Source organism: Lactuca saligna, chromosome 2, assembly GCF_052625555.1.
Source record: "Lactuca saligna cultivar CGN05327 chromosome 2, ASM5262555v1, whole genome shotgun sequence".
Taxonomy (NCBI): Eukaryota; Viridiplantae; Streptophyta; class Magnoliopsida; order Asterales; family Asteraceae; genus Lactuca; species Lactuca saligna.
In genome coordinates, this window is record NC_136418.1 from 152,422,821 (window position 1) to 152,439,428 (window position 16,608).

Below are 16,608 nucleotides of genomic sequence, written 5' to 3' on the forward strand. Positions count from 1 at the left end.
TCCCACTTACATGATGATTATTTCTTTACCAACATAACACTTATGCTCCCACTAGCTTCGATCTGTATTCAGAAATCAGTTGAACTTCTAGAAAACAATTTCTTAAGTTCTTATTTCTAATACTAGATGCTTCGATAAGTATATATATAAGCTTCTCAAACTCATACACTTTTCCTTGGACAGCTCATATGTATATGTCTAAATGATTCTATGACTCATATCAATAAGTCTAAGATGTTCAGACCCATTTTCCATTTCCCACAATTTGAACTATGAAGAGGTATTGTCGTAATCATAGTTGAATTTGAGAAACCCAAATTACATAATGCTATCTTCAAAACCTGTCTTAGTGAAAGCGTTTCCTCACAATCATTCTCACGAATGAGAAGAAACCTTATGACACTTAGATTTTGTGGTGTATACGTTCCCGTCCATGTGAATTCGTCATAATCATAATCACAAGATAATGTCAGTAACAAATCCAAACTCTTATGGATAGAACTTGTTCTTCTTAATTTCTTGCCATCAAGGGTCCTACCATTACTTCCAAGTTATTGAGCAGCCCACCCCTTCATTTCAATGTACTTTCCGTTGAACAAGGTTTCTTGCCCCTATACAATCCATTGAGAACTCGTAGAACTCACATATACAGAAAACTCAATTGGAATGGCACAAAAAACAAAATAGTGTCAACACGATAGGTTGTAAACCTCAAGTCGACTGTTGTTGATGACTGATAAGGTTTATTCTTTATTTGTTCTTGAAACCTTTCAAGACCATTAAGACTCCCACTGACTCTGTCACACCCCCAAACCGGAACGGCGGAAACGTTCGGGGGCGGATGACTTCATGTGGTAACGTAACAATTGAATACATAGTAAAGAAAGCAACATAACCATCATGTATATAATTGAAAGTTTACATTGTTTAAAAGGTACACGTTCAAAACCAATTACAATATGATGCCAAAATATGAATTTAAACTAGCGCTGCAGCGTCCCTTCTTCAAAAGTTGTTTGTTACCTGCAATTACTGAATTCCTGGGACATACACGTAATTTTGAAAGAGTAGATCAGCATATAAGCTGGTGAGTTTCATAAGTATAAAATGACAATATTTGCATGAACTAAAACGAAATGGTTTGTTTTTGTTTGTTGGTTCCTAGAAAATCCCATATTCTCTACTAGTATAAATGTAGCCTTCTATCAAGACCAATGTTTATTTCTAGAAAATTTATGTTTTTCCGTATGTGAGTAGTGGTTTAGAAGTTCCAAAATTTGTATCACAATAATTTTTTTCATGCCTTAAGTAGTTAACTAATGTACGTATAAAATTGCCAATACGTCTGAAAAACCCCGTAAATCAATGTGTTGTTGATACTCCATGTGAGTTTTATAACCATGCTATTTGACTAGAAATGCCTATATACAACGTTCTTCGGGCGTTGGAATGTTCTGATGTTTGTCACCCCAAATGGTGTACTATAGCTAACAGTCAGGGCGCGGGGTTGTCAATCCCGTATAGATCTATACACAAACACCATGCTCCCCCTCCAAGGGATTCTGGTATATAATATAGGACTTGAAATGTGTACTCGAGCGTACGTGAAGTTTAATGTCTCACAAAACTTAGTATAAAACAAATTTACGTGTGAAAATGTTCGTTTACTCTTGTATATGAAAGTAACTTCTTGAAATAGTATTTCTAGTATGTAAAAGTTCGTAATGTTCTCGTAAAACTATACCTATTATAGTTTTCTAAAAGTATGTTTCATTTGTATAGTAATCCCTAGTAAAATGCTCACTTGTTATGAAAAGTATAATTTTTGTAGTGCCAAAGATGGACACATATACATATAGTATAAGTAGAGTGTTTGATTTACATATATACATAAATCATTTCTTATTTCAAAGATAAGATTTTATCGTGGTATATTTTGCATACGAAAGATTTCCCTATAATAGTTATAAATCACATATGATTCCATTGATAAAAAGTGTATAATGAAACTTTATATAACACACGGTAATAATCGTGTGCTTTACTTGTATTCCCCCCCTTAAAAGCATATAAAAGCATTTATAAAACATTTAAAGTGTGGATTATAGGGGTATGAACTCACTTGAAAGATCGAAGAAGGCGAGATGAAAACTGAGCATAATTTTGACTAGAGAAAGTGGATTTTCTCGGGAATCTCGGGAGCACAAACGACCTTCGGGACTTGAGCAAGGAAACCGGGGCTTCGGGATAGCACGTGCACGGAAAACAAGGCAAAAACATAAGAAAGATGAGAGGAATTGGACCTTTTCTTCGGAACCCTCGCATCCCTTTTATAGGGGGTGGGAACCGCCTAGGTACACTAGGCGTACACGGGTATGTTGGGCGTACGCGTGCGTCATGCGTGACCGTTTCCTCGACTGCCTCGGACCTTTGGATGGGACGGGGCATAGCCTCGCATAGGGGCGACGTGGACGATCCGAAGCCTAGGCCTCGAGTATGTTGGGCGTAACTCGGATCGGCCTGGTGACTCACCCTTCGGATAATACCGAAATTAAATATAAAATTCATATTTTTATTATTTAATAAACTTCAAAAATTCATATCTTCTTCATACGAACTCCGTTTTCGACGTTCTTTATATCCACGTGTAGGTGAGACTATGCTCTACAACTTTCGTTTAGATTCCGTCGACAAATTTTGAAATTATTTTTATTATTTATTTTTAAAGGTCGCGGTAAGAAAATTTCATTAGAAATTCATAACTTCATTATCTGACGTCTGTTTTTGCCAGACTTTCTACCGTTGAAAAACCATTGTCGAGACCTTCGATTCTCATTTAGGTCATTCCGGCCAAAAGTCGCTTGATCTCCGTTTCGAGTTTTTAGTTGTCCGTTGCTAAGCCGAACTTGGAAAATCCATAACTTCCTTATACGAAGTCAGTGGGCGTTCTTTTTACGTACGATCACAGTTTAATGTCATCTAACATAGTAGGTAATTAATTAGAGACTTTTGGACATTTTATTTTCGAAGTTAATTTCATTATAACAAAAGTGGTTACAATACTTGACTTTTTAGGTCGTTACATAGAGTTGAAATATCAGGTTGTCACAGACTCCTTGACATATAAGGTTCTCTTCTCAAGAAACATTTCTTGACAACCAAATATTCAAGAGTTAGTGTAATTTTATCAATTCAAAACATTTCACATGATTGGTCCTAGTTGGTCTTTGTCTTATCCAAGACATCACGACTTACCAATTTCAAATGTGCAAGAATAAGAAAACCTTTTCCCAAATTCCACATTTGATGAATGTTATAAACCTTCTTAAGACTTGCCACTCAATTCACAATCTTGGAGTATTACTTTAAGACTTGATAATGGAATGAAGTATGATTGACTTCTTGATTTAACCATTTCCACAATTCTCGATTCCTCTTCTTATACATACAAATTGTACTAAGACTCACTTAGAGGATCAATTGACATATGGTTCTTAATCATTAAGACCTATCATAAAACATAATAAAAGGTACTCTCCCTTCTTCTTAGAGCGGAGAAAATTTTATCTTTCTACCTACTTGACTCTTCTTATTCGTTCTGCTATTGATTGAAACTCTTTTAATCAACCCAGAATTATACTCAATCTTATAAGTATAACCATATTCACTAAACTTTAGTAAATCATGGCGAATATCTTTGTTACTCTTGTGATAGACTTGATCAACGTACGACCTAGTGTACTCAATCTCTTAGTCCTTAAATTGACACTTTGTCATAAATTAGTCTAAATTTCCCAAATGTGAAAGTTTTCATTCATCATACAATACTTGTTGCACGATTCCAAGTTCCTATCCACTTGAAACTTGGACGATGAGAAACTCTCCCTATTCGGTAAACTCTTGACACTTCCACAAATAACCTAATTAAGAATCAAATCCATTTTGCTAATAATAGAAGTACACAACCATCAATTTTTCATATACGCCATTGTAAGGATAAACAAATAAGATGAAACCAAAATTTATTTTTATTTATAAAAGCAGCGGAAAACATGTCCTTTCAATGCAAAATTCGAATGAAAAACTATGTAAACAAATACTCCTAACAAATCTATCATAACTTCCTAAGCTCAGAATCTGATCTACGAATCATGCGATCGTAACCCATTTCTTCGTGATCAGACTCATCTTGCTCTTCCATCAAACTTCCTCTCTTTTCTCTAATCATGTAAAACATGCAAATGTAATCTTATCACATTATGTATAAAGAATAGGAATTTAAAGGAGTTAGATAGTGGGTTTTATACCTGAAGTAGAGCCATACTTCTTGACTCTCTCATCTCTTAGACTCTTCAGTTCCTTTGGGCAGCTTTGTATCCATTGCCCCTTCTCTTGGCAGCAGAAACAGGTGGGTTCTTCTAGAGTGTCCACAGAAGCATGGTTGGTTGAATTACCAGACAAATATGCTCCATTACTTTGCCAAATCATTTCTTATTCAGTTGCAATAAGCATGTAAGTTAAGTCAATGAGGGTCGCGTCAAGATCCATCATATACTACTCTCTTTTGAACTTATCATACGATTCAGGGAGTGACTAAAGAACCCATTCCACAACCAACTTATTGGGAAAAGACGCACCCAACATAATCAACCTATCAATGTGTGATTTCATCCCTAGGACGTGAGCACACATGGGTTTACCATCTTCATGTTCCATTGCCAATAGGGTTTCGGTGATCTTGAACCTTTCAAATCTTCGATCTTGTGGGTTAGGGAGAACAACTGGAGGAGGAGGAGGAGAGAGTGAAATCAAGCTAGTCCACATTGATCCTTCACTTTTGAACAAGCTTTTACTTTCAACAGGAACACCTTTTCCTTGGTATTCGGGAAGACCACGGTTAGAGTCAGACATCTACAAAACGGGAGAAATTTCAAGTTAGACGATTGAATCCTTAATGAAACACCCAAATGAGACATTAAGGCTAGGATCCAACAACATTATTTACACATTAGAAGAGGGATGTCGTAATCCAACATGCAAATAATTTAGAGGTAAATGAATGACAATTCACTAATTCTTCATCATAAAAATAAAAAAAACATAAAGGCTTAAGTTTTAAATGTATTAAGAATTCCTAGATTTCCTTTGAGATTCATTGAACTTTTCAATGGCTTGTTTAAATCTCGATATGCCCCTCTCGTTTGCGACTGGGATGCCGAGGATCACAAAGTGGGTGTGAATAACCATGCAAATGTACATGGTGCCCTCATTGTTACAGTCACCTATTCAATTAGCCGGTAAACCACACACGATCCATCGAACTATGACAAACAATGAGTCACCCTTTTCCACCTTTGCTTAGAACCAATTAGTGCGCCGGTTAACCACACACGCTCCACTAACATCTTAGTAAGGTTACAAAGTGTAATTTCATGGGATTGCATCAATTTCACTTTTGCCTAAAGTAACTAGGATTGGGAATTTGCAAAAGCATTTAGTTACTTTACATAGATTCATTATACTTATTAATGAAGAGAGGATTGCCCTATCCTACCCGTTCAGCTAACGACCCTCCACCAATCAAGGAAGCGGTGGGTAAGAGTGGATACCCATTAAACGACCATTTTATAGGCCATAACCTTATACCCCCCCCCCCCTTATAAATTGGCTTCGTGAATGAGGCCTACTAACGGTAAGACTAGCATTTTAGTTATACATATATAATATTAGACTTTTAATGTTATACATAGTATATTGGTGTATTTTACACTTTTAAAATACTGGGTGGTTTAAATTTTATAAATTACACTTTTAAAATATAAACCATATCATTCTGGATTTATTAACTCTCTTTTAATTATACACTTAATTAATTTAATAAGTCATAAGGGTGTAATTTGAACTTTTCAAAATTAGGGTTTTAGAATTTAGACTTTTAAAATTAAACTTTTAATTAAACAATTTAAATTCCAAAACTTGAGGGCAAGTTTTGAAACTTTTTCAAAATAATTAGGTTTTAATCTCACTTTAAAATTTTCGAATTTAAGACTATTTAAATTACAAAATTTAAATATTAGCGCCTGGTTCCTGGTATGTAAATCTTAATTGAGTATTGTCCTTTTTAAGCCTTGGACTCGGCGAGTCATAGGTCCGACTCGCCAAGTAGGGATGGGACCCGTGACACGTTTAAGTTGGCGACTCGGCGAGTCCATATCCTGGACTCGGCGAGTCACCGCTGTTGAATGAAACCCTAAGTTCCAGGGGTTTGCACCCTATTTAATCCCCCTTTCTGCCCCCAAGCCAGCCCCCATTCACCCTAAGAGCCATATACCTCATTCTAAGCCTTGTTTTGTGGATTTGAAGCCATTTGGTGTGTCCTCTTGAAGATTGGAGTGAGTAGGGAAGGAGATCAAGAAGAAGAAGAGAAGGTCAAGCACTTGTGAGCAATTTCAGAGTGATATCTAAGGTATGACTCGTTTCCCCCCTTGTCTCCATGCTTATGGCCCCATTAATGTCCATCATGGCTCATTTCCAAGCTTGTATGTGCATCATATTTCGAAATAAGTTGATTGGTCTCTAGATCCAAGCATAGTTGAGCTCCAGGAGCTCAGATCCACTACCTTTATGAGCCCATATTGCATATAAACCTAAGATCTACTCTTTTGGTGCATTTTGAACCCTAAAAACCCCATAGAAGGATATTTACATGTAAAGTTGGAAACTTTACGTGTTATTCATGCTCTAGGAGCCCAGATCTACGAATGACATGGATTGGATTCGAGCAAAATCGCATTTTTAGCTCTTGCATGGAGCGGACTCAGCGAGTCGCTCATCTGACTCGGCGAGTCTAGTCGCGAGTCTCCGGGTTTGTCCCCTTTTTGTTATGTCGAGTCGTGTGGTGAGTCCAGGAGGGACTCGGTGAGTTGGAAGCCAAAACTCACCCATAGTGGAACTCGGCGAGTCTATGCCCAGACTCGGCGAGTTCAAGGCAATCTCCTTAGATCCAGATCAGACTCGGCGAGTTGTTCATACAACTCGGCGAGTAGGATGAAGGACTTGAACATCAGTTTGGAAGGAGAACTCGTCGAGTCGACGCCTAACTCGATGAGTAGAAATAGAATTCAGGGCAGTCGTTGGGACATGGACTCGGCGAGTTGGCGGTCTAACTCGGCGAGTCGGGTCAACTGGAAGTTGACTCTGACTTTGACTTAGGGCATGATCAGGGGTAAAATGGTCATTTTACCCAAAGAACGGTTAGCAGTTTTGACTAAGTGTTTGGTGGGAATTACAGTCGGAGGATTTCCGGAGCAGCAGCAGCAGTCAGACTATTCCCAAACAGATCAGCAGCTACGAGGTGAGTTACCTTCCAGTAGTGGTGGGTCTAAGGCCACAATGTCGGCCCACCAGTAGGAGATGTATGATTAGATGATTGTCTCTGTGATATTCATCTAGGGCTGCTACTACCTGTGTTATGTTTATGTGTTTGTATGATATGATGCTATGTGCTAGTGATAGCAAGGGAGATAGTCCCCAGGTTACCGATCAATAGGGCCGAAGGGGCAGTCATGCCCAGCCATGCTAGATAGACTATGTGATATATGTGTTATGTGGTAGTAGTAGGGGTGAAATAGTCCCCGGTACCCGGTTGAGAGGACCGAAGGGGGGCCAGCACCCAGATATGTTAGGCAGTATCCGGTCGAGAGGACCGAAGGGGAGGCCAGCACCCAGATATGCTAGACAGTATCCGGTCGAGAGGACCGAAGGGGTAGGTCGGGCACCCAGATATGCCTGACAATTTATGTATGTTATGTGATTGTATGGGTTGTGGTACAATGGGGGAACTCACTAAGCTTTGTGCTTACAGTTTACAGTTTTGGTTTCAGGTACCTCTTCATCGAAGGGGAAGGAGCTGGCTCGGTAGCGGCACATCATGCACACACATTGGTTTCCGCATTTACTAGATTTCCCTGGGATTTATACTCTGATGTTTCGATTGGTTGTATGACTTGACTTTTGAACATGGGTTATGTTGTGATGTAGTTTAGTCAAACAATGTTTTTATTTATTAACATTTTCTAAAGTAATGTTTTAAAAATGAAATTTTTGGACGTGAAAATTGGGTCGTTACATTACCTTTTTGAAAATTTTAATTGTTTGTCAAACCCATCAATTTTAGGGGTGGAATTGGTACGGTACCAAATTTTTTTCCTTTAAATCGTGTACCGTACCAATTATAATTGGCATAAAGTTTTATCTACCAATACCATACCAATGATTTTTGGTACCAACTTAGTTGGTTACCAACAAATTTGGTTGGTACATATTGGTATTGGTATATACCAAAATATTTAACTAATATCTATACTTGAAGAGTTTAAGACTATAATCTATATAAGACTTCACATTATAATCATCACTGAATGGTTAGAAAGTTTTCCAAATATGAACGTGAGTTAAAGTTGTGGTCGTCGCTTGTTTTAGTAAATCATTTTAGTGTCATGTACCTTCCTTAATCTTGTGTTAGTAATTTCTTTTACTATAATGTTTCGTTCAAAAAAGAATCAATATCAATTGAATTATATTGGTAACTCCGACTATTACTTTTTTACTTGTTACTCCTAACTAAACTTGAAAATGTAAGGATTGATATATATATATATATATATATATATATATATATATATATATATATATATATATATATATATATATAGGGTTAGGTTATTTTGTTTTTACTAACTATTGTGTGTCAGAATGCACAAATCTGGACCACCGGATGGAATAGAATCAAAGATCATGATCTGATGGTCTATGATATCACAATAGGGTAACATGTACCATATAATCACACAAATTCCAGCATAAGGGCATTTTAGTCAATCAACCTATATTAAAAAAGGAAATTTTCAGATTTTTAGGGATAATATGATTTTTTTCTGTCAAAATGTCAAACATTAATTAGTAAAGATATTTTCGATTTTATTCTTGTGGAATATATTTCCAATGCATATATTTTTGATAATTAACCTGATTTAATAATTCAACATATATTCTTCATATACATTGAAACGTGAATACAAAATCATAAATATTCTTACAAACTAATAGTCTTATACAATTTAATATAGTTATATATATATATATATATATATATATATATATATATATATATATATATATATATATATATATATTCTAACAGAATATCATCAAAAATGAATAAAAATATTAAGAAATAACATTCTTAAATATACAATTATTAAGCAAATACATATGCTCTTCATCAAAGGTCCAAATAATGCATTTGATTCAAACTATGATGAAAATGTGATATATTATCGTAAGAATGTAATTCTTCGCAAAATATATTTGTTGTTGACCTCGATTCAAAATCTTTCTCTTGTATGATCAATATTGAATTCCTTCTTCAAAGCCATTCTGAAAGAATAAAATGCATTATTCATTAGTATTACCAATGAAGCTAATGTACTTGTTGTTAACAAACATTCTCAAAAGACATTCTAACAGAATGTATTTCTACAAATAAATTCTCACAGAATACAAGCATTACTTATTTTATAAAAACTATATATTATAGAATGATAGCATATTCTAATAGAATGTCTTTCATTTTTCCTATCTTGCAATTGTTTTTACTTTTCCTATTTTGACAAATAAAGAGATTGAAATCAAATTTTTCCAGAATAATAGACATTCTAAGAGTTTTGACAGAATACATACCACATGACCAGATTCTAACAGAATGTATTTCATTTTTCCTATCTTGCAATGTTTTTTACTTTTCCTATCTTGACAAATAAGGAGAGATTGAAATAGAATTCTGTCGAATTCGGTCTCTTCGAACCCTAAATCCACAAAAAAAAAAAAAAAAAAGAGAGAATCAACTTTCAAATATTAACAAATTTGGAGCATTCTAAAAGAATAACAACTGTAAATTCTGATAGAATGTAGTAAACATCAAACAATTGTAATTTATTCTAATCGACATTTCATCGAACACCTTTTAGGCATACACTGTATCATCACAGATTCTATCAGTTGTTACTCATTAGTCAAAGATTTCATATAATATAAACAGACATTTATACAGATAAATGCTTGCAAAAATTTTGTATCCTACAAATTCATATTCCAAATTAATAACAAAACATATTTCTAGAAAATCACAGCGTACCTTGGTGGGCTGGTCTTTGCCTCTCTCCTAATCGATCTATCATCCACAAACGGTGATGTGCGATATCACCTTCAAATCGTCTAGTATTGCAGGAATCAGAGAGAGGATAGACACAACCGTTGACTGAGTGGACACCCTCTAATTACCTGCTGCTTGAAGGAGGCATCTTCGTTGTTGCTGCTTCTCTTTTCCGTCTCCGGTCGAAATCAGCGACGTGGGGCGAGAGGGATAGAGAAAGGTGAAGATCGACAGGTAAATCAAAGGCAAATCGAACCTGCCCAAAAGGAACAATCGTGAAAAAATGAGAGGTGATAGGGGGATGGAAAAATGTGTGTGAACGGCAGCAATGGGATAGCCGGCAATTTGGTTAGGGTTATGAAGATGCAAAGGTAGGATTAGATAAAGAGAGGGAGAATAGATAATAAAGGGAAAAAATTCATGTACACGTTTGTAAAAGAAATATATTAGGTATTTGTTTTGTTCCCTTAATTGTAGGGATATTTAAATGATCTCATTAATTGCTAATGCAAAAAACCGAAAATACCCTTTTCTATTTAATTAATTATTTAATTATTTGCAATTTTCTGATTGGTGCATTTAGGCACATAATAGTTACTAAAAACATTTGAACCTAGCTCTCTCTCTCTCTCTCTCTCTCTCTCTATATATATATATATATATATATATATATATATATATATATATATATATATATATATATATATATATATTGGTTGGTATGGTACAACCGTGGTATTCAAAATTTTGTACCGTTACCGTACCAAGACTACTTAATTGGCATGATATTACCAGCCAAACATATTGGATACCAAACATGTTGGCTACCGATTTTATTGGTTCGGTTGGTGACATGTTGGTTGGTTCTCCGTGGTACATTTTTGCCAGCCCTAATCAATTTGATGAATTTGTTGAAAAACTAGAATTTCCAAAATGATTAAACATTGTTGATTTTAATTATTAAAGTTTTCTTGTCAAGTATTATTAGTTGTATAAAGTTCTTATGCGTGAGTTTATAAAGAAACCATTAAAACGTTTTTTGCATTGTTGTGATTGTAAGTGCGTTGCCATTTGAGCCATTTAGACCTTGTGGATTGTGTTGGTTGCTTATTTTGGGTTATTTTCTATTAATTAGCACTTTTTGGTGTCGCTTTGTGATTATTGCTAGAATAGATTTTCAATTTGTATGTATTTTGTTTTTGTAAAAGTAACAAGTTTTTTCATTTTTATTGTAAAACAAATAAGTACAATCGTATTCTAGCTTGAAGAGCCAATAGATGACCACATTCACAACCCACAAATTCGGCCGGATTGTTGCTCTTGGCCCCATGCTTTACACGCCTAGCTGGCCTTCGGCCTACTACGTAAATTGCATTGTGTAACATGTCATGTCAATAAGTAAAAAAAATTTGCAAATTTATGTCCCACACTAAAAGGTGAAACAATGTGTGACATTGAGTTCATCTTGATCTCCTCCCTGTACAAAATACATAAATGAATGTCATCCTCGTTCTTATCATAGAAAATAACCCTAGAAAGTTAGTTCAACCTATAATTTCATTTTCAACATTACGTGTCTATTTCTATCATACTATAACCACTAGTCATCTCCAACCCTCTTTGCTTAGCACTCTCTCTTACACGTGCCACCTCATCCCATTTTTGGCTTTCTGCAAACATGTTTGAAACCAATCCATAAGAACTCGAATGTTCAGGGTCAAAATCCAACAAACACCAACCCAAACTCTCTCCCATTTCATTGTTCCCATGAACCCTACAAGCAGCAACAAGTGCTCTAAGAGCCGAACCACTTTCTGTAGGTGGAACACTTTTCAAGAAGTCAAACGCTTCATCAAGTTGACCAGCTCTCCCTAGCAAGTCAACCATACAACCATAATGCTCCTCTCTTGGAACAATCCTATATTCCTCTTTCATAACCCTAAAAAGATTCAAACCCCCTTCTACAAAACCGGAATGGCTACACGAAGATAGTGTTGACATAAAGGTGACATCATCAGGAACAATCTTTTCTTTCTTCATTTCTTCAATCAATGCAAGTGCTCCAACACAGTCCCCATGCATCCCTGATGCTGCTATCATTGTGTTCCAAGAAGCTAAACATCTTGTCCTCATCTTCCGAAACAAAACCCTAGAAATGTTATACATTCCACATTTGCTATAGGTAGTTAGAAGGGAGTTCATGATGGTTATCTGGTTATCCATTGATGCTCGAATCACGTGACAGTGAATCTCTTTGACTTGGGTCAAACACCCAAGTTGTGAAAAGACTTGAAGTAAACAAGTTAAAGTAACCGAATCAGGGGTAAGTTGTTTTTCCGATTGCATTTCTTGAAACAAGTTTATCACTTTATAAACATGGCCAAGATTCTCATAACCCATCATCATTGATGTCCAAGAAACCAAGTCTTTGTGTTTTATTCGATCAAAGATTTGCCTAGCATAGTGTATATAACCACATTTTACATACAAGTACAAAACTTGATTAGCAATATCAGTTTTTGACTCGAACCCATGTGTAATCACATATCCATGGATGCTTCTACCTTGTCTTATATCATTCAGATCAGAAAATGCAGAAACTACAGTCAAAATGGTAGCTTCATTTTCAGTCAAACCTAACGTTCTCATGTTGTGGAATGCTTCTATAGCTTCACAAGCATGCCCATTTTGCAGATAACCTGCAATCATCACGTTAAAGGAAATGACATCTTTGTCCTTCATGGTATCGAAAATTTTCCTAGCATTGATACAGTTTTCACATTTTGAGTACATGTCAACTAGAGCTGTATTGGCAACAACATCAAGCTGAACTCTGTGTCTAAACATATAACCATGGATGCTCTTACCCACCTGTAATAAGCCCAAATTCGCACAACTTATAATCCCATTTGCTAAAGTAATTAAATCAAATCTGTGACCTTCTTGTGCCATGAGAGAGAAAAGATTCAAGGCTTCAAAAGGTTGTGATGACTTCAGATGACCAGCAATTAGGACATTCCAACAAGATGTTGTCTTTATGCTCATTGTATGAAAAACCATGGTGGCCTTATTTGGTGCCCCACACTTTATATACATGTCCATAAGACTCGTTTGAAAAGCTTCATCAACACAACCGATTCCTCTTCTTTTTGCATAGGCATGGATCAACTCGCCATGATTCAGCAACTGTAAATGTGCTGTTGCTTGTAGCAAACTCACTAAAGTGACTCGGTTTGGTTCCAGGTTTTCAGTCTGCATATGCTGAACAATAGCAAAGGCTTCACAAGCACGATGATCATTGGTGTGAGTGTATCCGGTTATCAAAGATGTATAGGCAACAAGATCTCTCTCAGTTATTTCATCGAACACCTTACATGCGTCTGCCATGTCTCTGTACATTGAATAAAAGCCAATCAAAGAGGAACCTACAAATTGATTTGTATTTAAACCGAACTTTATAATATCAACATGAATTGCTTTTCCAAATTCCGGTCTACCCAAGTGGATGCAACTTTTTAGAGTAAATGTAAATGCTGAACCATATATACCGATTTTTCTTTGCTTCAAATCTAAATAAACCCTAAGAACTTCATCAGATTGACCGGCTTTATAATGCCCAACAATAACTGAATCCCAAAGGGAAAGATTATTGTTGATGATTCTATTAAACACCGATCTGGAGTCAGTCAATAAACCGAAAAAAGCATAGGTATTTTGAAGCTTAGAAACCAAAAAAGTGTTGGTTTCGAGACCTTGAACTAAAATGCAAGCGTGAAGCCTTTTCAAAGAATTAACATCGCCACACCTCTCTAATGAAGAAACCAACTTTTCTGCAAGAATTGAGTCTGAAGGTACATTTTTTGCACTCGAGTTGGAGAAAAAAAGAGAGCGAAATTTGATAGGAAATAAAGGGCTGATTTTCTTAATTGTGATTCCAATTGAAATTGGATACATAATTACAGGAAATTTCTGAATTCAGTGTCAATATGATTTCTTAGACAAACCGTAGAAGTGAAATCATGTTTTTTTTAGTGTTTCTGCTGGCGAACAGTCCCCGCGGAGGGTTTCAGAACACCATCAAAACTATCCCTGGTAAAATTACAAGCGTCTATTTTAAAACTATGGTTTTATTTGAAATAAAAATTAAATTAAAAAAAAAAAAAAAAAAAAAAAAACTGTCCCTGGTAAGCGTCTATTTTAAAATTATGGTTTTATTTGAAAAAAGATGAGGGATATAGACATGTTGATACGTTTTATTTTTAATTAATATTAATATTGAAAAAAGGTCAAGGATATAGACATATAGTTGATATGTTTTATTTTTAATTAATATTAATATTGAAAAAAGGTCAAGGATATAGACATATAGTTGATATGTTTTATTTTTAATTAATATTAATATTAATAGTATTGTTATAAAAGAAAACGACCAACATAACCAATTTTCTTCATCATTTTCTAAGAAACAACCCAAAAGAAATTAAGAAATGACATATTTAGCAATGTTTTGAAAACCGGACCGGATATTAAACCAGATGCTTTACCGGTTCGATGATTCAATTAGTTTACCGGTTCGATGATTCAATTAGTTTGATCAGTCCTAAAAACCGGAAAAAAACATATATATATATATATATATATATATATATATATATATATATATATATATATATATATATATATCATAAACAAAAGAATTTAAAATAATAACTTTTTATTAGATATTCAGATATTTATCATTAAGTCCATATATGAAAGTGTGTGTTCTGTAACGCCCCGTTCCTGGTACATATTTATTTTAATTAAATGTTCTTTTGGGAAGAGTTAGTCGGTGAGTTGTAGCCCTAACTCGCCGAGTAGATGTCGAGTGGATGCGGGCTTTAAATGATCTACTCGGCGAGTCCACGCCTGGATTGGGTGAGTAGGCCAATCAGGAGGAGACCCTAATCCTTAGGGTTTGCACCCTATTTAAACGCCCTTACAGCCCCATCTCAGCCCCCATCACCCTCAGAGCAATCCTTATCGAAAACCCTAGCCTCCATTGGTAAGTTTGAGTGATTGTTGCCTTGTGAAGGGACTTTTGGTGCACTTTGGAGCAAGTGGAAGAAGGGAGAAGATGAAGAAGTCAAGGAAGGGGACTTGGATCCAGAACACATTCATTTGTGGTCATCCATTCTGGTAATAAAGTTTCCATCTTGGTTATTTATCTATTAGATCTTGTTTGTCCCTAAATTGTTGCTTTTAAGCCCTAAAACCCCAAATCCTTGAAGAGAAACCTTATGGTTGGGTTATACTTCAGATCTGGACTCTCATTACCTTCTTGAAGTGTTAAGTTTCAGTCATATTGGTGATTAAGGTCCCTCTTGAGCTTAGAACCCCATTAAGAGCTTAGTTTGGACATTTGAAGCCTCTAAAGCTATGCATGCACGTAAAGTTTGCAACTTTATGTGACAAGCATGCCTTAGAAGCCTAGATCTGTGGTTTGGAGCCGCTGCATGGCTCAAATCAAGTCTGTATAGAAAAAGGACTGATTGAACTCGGCGAGTAGAATGATGGACTCGGCGAGTCCTATGAAGATAGCCGTGGACTCGGCGAGTTGGATGAGCAACTCGGCGAGTCCGATGAAGATTGCCTTAGACTCGACGAGTTAGATTAACTTGGACTTAGTATGTATGCATTGAGGAAGAACGCATCGAGTCTTCGCTAAGCTCGACGAGTAGAAACGGGTGTAGAACTAGAACAGATGGAAGGGACTCGGAGAGTTGGCGAGCCAACTCGGCGAGTCTGGTCAACCAGGAAGTTGACTTTGACCAGGATGTTGACTTCGATCGGGGGTAAAATAGTCATTTTACCCTAAGATTAGTTATCAGTATCTGACTTGGTGTTTATGGAAATTGTAGCCTGGGAGTTCCAGTTCAGCAATCAAGCGCTCAGCAAGCAAACTTTCAGCAGCTACTTCAAGGTGAGTTACCTTCCAGTAGCAGTGGGTCTAAGGCCACAATGTCGGTCCACTAGTAGGAATTGTATGATTAGATGATTGTCTCTATGATATTCATCTAGGGTTGCCACTACCTGTGTTATGTTTATGTGTTTGTACGATATGATGCTATGTGTTAGCGATAGTAGGGGAGATAGTCCCCAGGTTACCAGTTGATAGGGCCGAAGGGGCAGTCATGCCCAGCCATGCTAAATAGATTATGTGATACGTGTTATGTGGTAGTGGTAGGGGTGAAATAGTCCCCAGTATCCGGTCAAAAGGACCGAAGGGGAGACCGGCACCCAGATATGCTAGTCAGTATCCGGTCGAAAGGACCGAAGGGGAGACCAGCACCCAGATATGCTAGTTAGTATCCGGTCGAAAGGACCGAAGGGGAGACCAACACCCAGATATGCTA

General features: G+C 36.3%; 1 protein-coding gene across 1 annotated transcript; it reads right to left on the reverse strand.

The window, feature by feature from the left end:
- Positions 1 to 11,608: 11,608 nt before the first annotated feature.
- Positions 11,609 to 14,366, reverse strand: LOC145032159 (putative pentatricopeptide repeat-containing protein At3g01580). The gene has a single exon (XM_078980871.1). It carries the CDS (start codon positions 14,165 to 14,167, stop codon positions 11,783 to 11,785), a length of 2,385 nt encoding a protein of 794 aa, XP_078836997.1. The 5' UTR covers positions 14,168 to 14,366; the 3' UTR covers positions 11,609 to 11,782.
- Positions 14,367 to 16,608: the final 2,242 nt, after the last annotated feature.